The sequence below is a fragment of the Didymella exigua genome, assembly GCF_010094145.1.
Source record: "Didymella exigua CBS 183.55 unplaced genomic scaffold M421scaffold_13, whole genome shotgun sequence".
NCBI classification, from domain to species: Eukaryota; Fungi; Ascomycota; class Dothideomycetes; order Pleosporales; family Didymellaceae; genus Didymella; species Didymella exigua.
In genome coordinates this window covers 11,223-17,932 of record NW_022984787.1, presented here as the reverse complement: position 1 = coordinate 17,932, position 6,710 = coordinate 11,223, and the positions used below count along the sequence as shown (strand labels likewise).

The window sequence follows — 6,710 nt, the reverse complement described above, 5'->3', positions numbered from 1 at the left end:
ACAGCTACGTCCGAAGGGCAGCAGTTGAGGCGCTTGTGAGTCAAGAGGCGCTTCCGTTCGACAGTCTCAGCACCTACGTAAAGCCCCTATTTCTAGCTTTACTAAAGAAAAGCTTTACAGAACATGTGTACTGGTATGTTTCAGACAAGAGCTTTATTGGGGTTGGTTCTAGACATGTTGTAACCACGTGGGTGAAGTCACATGATATCTTGTTGTAGAAGGTACCGCCCAGTGGGCAAGTGCACTTACCTCAGAGCTGAGAGCTCAGTACACAATCATCACAACACGACAACAGATAGCAATACAATTGTTGATCCCAGCCTCCACCCAACACTGCACCAGGCAGTTACAGTTATGAGCCCGGCTGTCAACTACACACGCTGTATCCGCTACTTCATGCCGACGAGCTATTGACTGCTGTCAACAGAGCTACGTCATTAAACCGCTACCTTTGCCTTACCTTGTCAAGAGCCTCGAGCGCACTGTCCCGTACGAGAGTCGACATCTGAGAGCTGATAGAGCCTGATTCAGGATGGCTACTACTAAGCTAGATAGACTAATTACAAGGACAATAGTTATACTCAAGAAGCCTGTAGACTAGGAGGAATAGATCTTCCTACAAAAGGATAGCGCGGACAGGCATCAACTGTGGTCTATGGTTAACCCTAATCTTAATAAGGCGGCCCTTGAGAAGCTTAAGGAGCCAGCAGCCGTTAAGGCAGAGCAGTACCATGACGAGACTGAAGAGGACACTAGCGTTGTGCTCAAGGACATGACAACTGAGGAGTTCCAGCGATACTAGGAGGCGGAGCGGAACTACGATCGAGCACTAGCTAGATACACAATTAAGAGGAAAGCGTTAAATGACTTTACCTAGGAGATTAGCCAAACAATTAGCCACTGCTATATACACCTGATTTAGAGCGATGATACTGCGTACGCTTGCTTAAAGAGGTTAAAGAAGCACCTCTGCCTATTAACAGCTAAGAGGGAGCTATAGTTAATAACTAAGTATTAACAACTACAGAGTCGACTAAGGAACAACATTGGTAGTTGGCTTAAGGAGTGGCTGCACGTCGTGCGGATGTGTGAGGCAATCCATCTGCCTGATGTCACATCACCGCGAGCACAGCGCGACTTCCTGCTAGCCATCAAGGGCCTTGACGATACCTGGGCAACAACCCAGCAAGCTACATTGTTTCGAGCTTAGCTGAACGCTCAGCCGATCCCAACGTTAGACAATCTTGTGGCCGAGTTTTCTATGTACTGGCGCTCAACAAGGCCAGTGGCATCGTCGCTTAGTACATTTGCAACACTAGGCATTAATTAGAGCTCTAACAGACAATTAGACAGCGTAGAGATGCAGAGTAGCAACAAAGACAAAAGGCTTAAATGCAAGTGCAGCCTTAAGCACTGCTTTAAGGACTGTTAGTACCTTAGAGGGAAGGGCAAGCCTTAAGGCTGGACGCTAAAGCCTAATATCTAGGAAAAGTTTAGTTAAGCTATCAAGAGCTAGTCCCTAGTTGGACAAGCTATGCAGGCAGCTCTAAAGGCAAACACAGGCACAGCAGCTTTTAAAATAGCCTTAATTACACCGCGTTAATTTAATAACTGTAGTCTAACAATTGAAGACCTTGACAGCTATGTGCTACAGCTCACTATAAGCACAGACTGCACGAACAAGCAGGTAATCAAGCCAAGCCTAATTAATCAATAGATCCTGGACCTAGGATTGAACACGCATGTCACTAATACTAGAGCGTATGGCTGGAAGAAGCGAGCTGATAGGAAAGGTGAGGTTGTTAAAGCTGGCAACTAAGAGCTTCAGATACAAGAGTGGGGAGATGTGGTTCTACTCACTGACACGCCTACAGGCACAGAGCAGATAGAGCTCACCTACGTGGCTTATGTGCCAGGATTTCTTACCAACGTTGTTGGCTTATCTCGCTGTCGATCTGTTGGTATACACTTCGACTTAGGCTGAGATTGCCTGTACCAACGCAGATGGAACAACGTCATAAGCAAGCTTCAGTACATGGGCGGCCATTGGCTGATAGATGCAGACAGCATGGAGCGACCAGACGCCAGCTCCTTACTTGCAGCATCAGCTCATGCCCACAAGAAGCCCTCGTACGAGCCCAGGAAGCCACTACAGATTACGCCAGAGGAGGCTCACATCATGTGGGGTCACGCAGGCCGACAGGCGATCGATCGACTGCCGGATAGCGTAGACAGGCTGCAGCTGGTAGACGGCAACCCAGCACCAAAGTGGAAGGACTGTGAGATCTGTATACAGTCGAAATTGACGAAACTGGTCAGCCGGAGGCTACCGCGCGAGCCAGCTACCCGACCGTTCGAGCGCATCAGTATTGATCTAGTGCAGCTACTAGAGCGAGGCGAGCATTGCTATAACAGCAACCAATACCTATTCCACATGATTAACCAGGACACGAAGTGGCATGAAGGAAGCTGTATGCTAGACAAGACAAAATCTACTCTCACACAAGTCTTCAAGCAACTACTAGCTAAGATTAAGTAGTAGTTTGATTGCTAGGTTATTATTGTGAGGCTAGACATGGAGACTAGATATGTTAAGCTGCTTAAGATATGCAGAGACCTTAGAATTGCAATTAAGCTAAGAGTGACAGAAGCTTAGAATAGAGTGATTAAGCGCGCAGGGAAGGCAATTGTGATTTAAGGTAGAGCTATCTAACTACATGCTAGTCTACTAAAGGAGTACGCTAACAAGTGTGTTATATTAGTAATATACCTACTTAATTGTACGCTAGTTAAAGCAATTAGCTAGAGCTGCCTATACACTAAAGTTAAGGGGATTAAGCTATTAGTTGCTTACCTTGAGGTAATTAGAGTGAGAGCCTATGTGCTTAATGAAAAGCTGCCACGCAGAGCTAAGCTCGAATCTCAAGCTCTTATTGGCCACCTAGTAGGCTTTAACTCTACCAATATCTTCTAAGTATAGCTGCCATCTATTAGACAAGTAATACAAACCTAAGATATTGTCTTCATTTGAGGCAAGCTCTGTGACAGCAAAGGCTAGTACGCAGAGAAGAGCTACGTTCAAGAGGCGGCAGAAGTGCTCAATATTGAGGAGACGCTTAATTACAGCAATATATTGACAGAACAGCTGTTCTCTCATGAGAACAAGGACAACGCTGAGGGTATTGGAGATACGGTTCATGTTCAACTACCGCCGAATTATCAGCAGAGCCGTACTTAGCAGAAGAACACCACAGCGCTCATGACTCCAGAAGCGACACCAGATTCGCCCGAGCCGATCGAGCTCACAGGCGAGTCGCTCACTGATCAGGCGATGGATGATACTGGCTGGGGACGCGGATATGCTCTAGCTCGAGAAGGAGAAGAGCCAGACCGAACGTCCAACAACGCTGCACGACGAGGAGAGATTAGCAGCCAGGTATCAGAGCAGTTTATTATGAAGGGCAAGCGAATTCGCAAGCCAGCAACGTTTGGCACCTATCTAGCGATATTTGCAGCCTGTATCAACCCTACAGCAGCAGGAAAGCTACTCAGCGAAGCGCCGAAAACCCGACTCCATCGTGACTAGCTGCTAGCTGAGCCAAAGAGATGGAAGGACCTAGATTAGCATCTATTTAGAGCTAAATTCAAGAAGGCAAGCTGCAAAGAGATTAATTGCTTTATCTAGAGGAGCTGTTTTAGACAAGCAGTGAGAGCGTCTGATTTAATAGACGCTGAGATACTGCCATTAATGTGGGTATTCACGTACAAATTTGACGAGGATAGATATCTCTACAAGTTCAAGGCGAGACTGGTAGTGAGGGGAGACCTGCAGCAGGATTACGGCGATACGTACGCGGCAACACTAGCTGCGAAGATATTCCAATGTTTAATCGCCCTAGCAGCTGCTTTTAACCTTGAGCTGTACCAGTACAACATCCTGAACGCCTTTCTTAACGCAGAACTTGACTAACCTACCTACGTATAATGTCTAGAAGGATATAAGAGTAAGCTTAGCCAACTGCTTAAGCTTAAACAAGCTCTATACAGACTTCGAGATGCTCCGCGACTATAGTACAAGCACCTCACTGCTACGCTTAAGAAGCTAGGCCTTTAGCAGGTGCCAGGAGTGCCCTGTCTGTTTAGCAATGATTACTTAATTGTCTTCTTCTTTGTAGACGATATAGTTATAGCTATAGCTTCTAAGAACAAGGACACCTACCGCTAATTTAATCAACAGCTGCGAGCTGCATACAACATGCGATTTCTAGGAGAGCTGAAATAGTTCCTCAGCATACGCGTGATCCAAGATCGCAGCCAGAAGAAGATCTGGCTAATGCAAGACAGCTTTATTGAAAAGGTAGCAGCTAAATACAACATTGCTCAAGAGAGCACTAAATATCTAGCAGTACTGCTAGTAGATGGAAATATTAGCCTAAGCAAGGAGGAGCTAGACAAACAGCGCACAAAGCTATATCAGGAGTTAGTTAGATTACTAGCCTACATTACAATATACACTCAGCCTAATATTGCGTAAGCCTACTCTAAATTATCTTAATATCTACAGAATCTAGGTTAAAAGCATGTTAGCGCAGTGTACCACGTCTAGAAGTACTTAATTAGCTAGAAGCATTTGGCAATCAGTGCACATAGAGATCAGAGCAGTCGCACGATATACACAGGCTCAAGCCTGGGGGGTGCTGGAACAGAGCCACTATTCTATGGTGCCTCTGATGCAGCCTTTGCGGACGACCTGCTGACGCGGCGCAGCTCTCAGGGATATCTTTTCATGATGTACAGTATGCCTATTGACTGGAAGGCGACACTCCAACGTTCCGTCACGAAATCGACCACCGAGGCAGAGCTGCTAGCTCTGTCAACAGCAGCCAGCGAGCTGCAGGCATGGAATCGACTGTTCAAGCACATCAAGCTTGACCTAGAGATAGTGCTAACAATCTTCTGCAACAACCTGCAGACAGTAGGAGTTGTTACTAAGCATAAGGACAAGCTATTCACGCGTTTGCGTTATATAGACGTCTACTAATATTAGCTTAGGCAGGAGGTAGCAGCTAGACGTATATTAGTTTAGTAGAAGCTAACTAACCTTATACTAGCTAATAGACTTACTAAGATCCTTGTACGCTAGAAGCATGCTGAATTTATCTAACAGCTTAGATTAAAAGACATTAAGAACTACCTGTAACGGGCTAGGCCCGATGGTAGCGCCTCGGCGCTCGCCGGCCTCGGCCAACCTCCGAGAGGAGGTGCCTGCCCAGCTGTACCCCCAGTCAGGAGGTCCTAATCTTGACTAATTGTGTAACCTCTGCACAGAGGACATAAAAGTCTGCAGACCTCTACCTGCAGCCACTCCTTAACAAATCTATTTAATTTATACTTGCAAATAGCCCACAGAGGCCAGCTCCTTATATTTAGATTTGTTTATCCTCTTTATTCGTTTGTTTATTAAGCATCTGCAAGGAACTACTTATAATAAGCAAAAACGCTAACGCTGTTGTAGGGCGCCTTGTTAAATACAGAATTAAACTCTGCTTAAGTACTAACTCCTAATCAGATGTTCGCACAGAATTGCAACACCGCGCGAGCACTCTAGCACCTGCGGAATGGCTAGAGACTATTTACGAACACGCTCTGACTCTGTTGGCCACTCACTTGGCCTGGGCTGCCCTGCCCAAAGATACAGTCAGGTTGCCAGAGGTTAAACAGCTGACAACCAGACCTCTGAACCCTCCACAAACACCTTAGCAATCCTAACTAATAGTTAACATAATGAATAAATACATACAATAGGCTATCTAAGCAGGCATACAGGCGTATAAGGACAAGGAATAGTAGAGATTAGCAACAGCTAACATCTCTCCCGCCCTAATAACAGCTACTACTACAACCTAGTTAGGCTTCACGAAGCTTAAACTTCCTAATATAGGGAAGTTTAATAGTAACTACTAGCTCTATTAGATATTTAAGTCCTAGATAACAGACAAGCTTACTTCTATAGGAGAATATTAATTAATCCTAGGTGTAGCGTACATGTTTAACTAATTAGAAGGGTAAGCTACCTAGGTTAGTCTATCCTAGAAATCCTGCTACCTATTAGGATTAACTATAGAATTCTAGAGCTTCCTTAATAAATAATACTAAGACACCTAGTTTAAAGAAAGATCTTATTAGAAGCTGTAGATAATTATAATAAAGAAAAATAGACAAAGCCTTAAAGCCTTTAATACAGAGTTTGTCTAGCTAGCCTTTAATACTAGAGAAGAAGAAAATAAACAGAACCTTAAGACAAGGTATATGTCTACTATCTATAGTAACCTTTAGGACAAGATAGTATCTATAGAAGTCCTTAAAGAATAGGAACTTTAGACCCTTATAGCACAAGTCTTAAAAGTAGAGACTAACCTAAGGCAAGTTAAGACTTATACCTACAACTAGGCTGGCGGAATGGGTATACTCTAACGTCCTTCGTGGGTACCCCCCAAAACTTTGTCAATAATACATGGATTCTAGCAAAATGGGGCTGAAAAGAAAGAGAAAAACTACCTCTACATTTCTGTAGTAGAGGATTTTGTTATAACTATTAAACTGCACAAGCTAGAGGCTAGAAAAGGTTAAAAAAGGGGGGGTACCTAGCAAGCATACCTATTAATAGGTATACTTTGCTAGGTAGTGTTAATAACTTAGCTAATACTAGG

The 6,710-nt window shown here is 44.5% G+C and overlaps 2 protein-coding genes across 2 annotated transcripts in view; both read left to right on the top strand.

Annotated features, from left to right (window-relative positions):
* Window positions 1–322, top strand: part of M421DRAFT_420366 (uncharacterized protein) — a 5,147-nt gene extending 4,825 nt beyond the window's left edge. The window contains exon 3 of the mRNA XM_033592454.1: window positions 1–322. This exon is cut by the window's left edge and continues 488 nt beyond it. Within this exon, the coding sequence (XP_033448722.1) occupies window positions 1–218 (218 nt within the window). The 3' untranslated portion in view covers window positions 219–322.
* Window positions 323–2,068: 1,746 nt separating this feature from the next.
* On the top strand, window positions 2,069–3,586 carry M421DRAFT_4951 (uncharacterized protein; the record flags this gene model as incomplete). The annotated part of the gene is made up of 2 exons (XM_033594777.1): window positions 2,069–2,366; window positions 3,270–3,586. 2 exons carry the CDS (start codon window positions 2,069–2,071, stop codon window positions 3,584–3,586), a joined length of 615 nt encoding a protein of 204 aa, XP_033448721.1.
* Window positions 3,587–6,710: the final 3,124 nt, after the last annotated feature.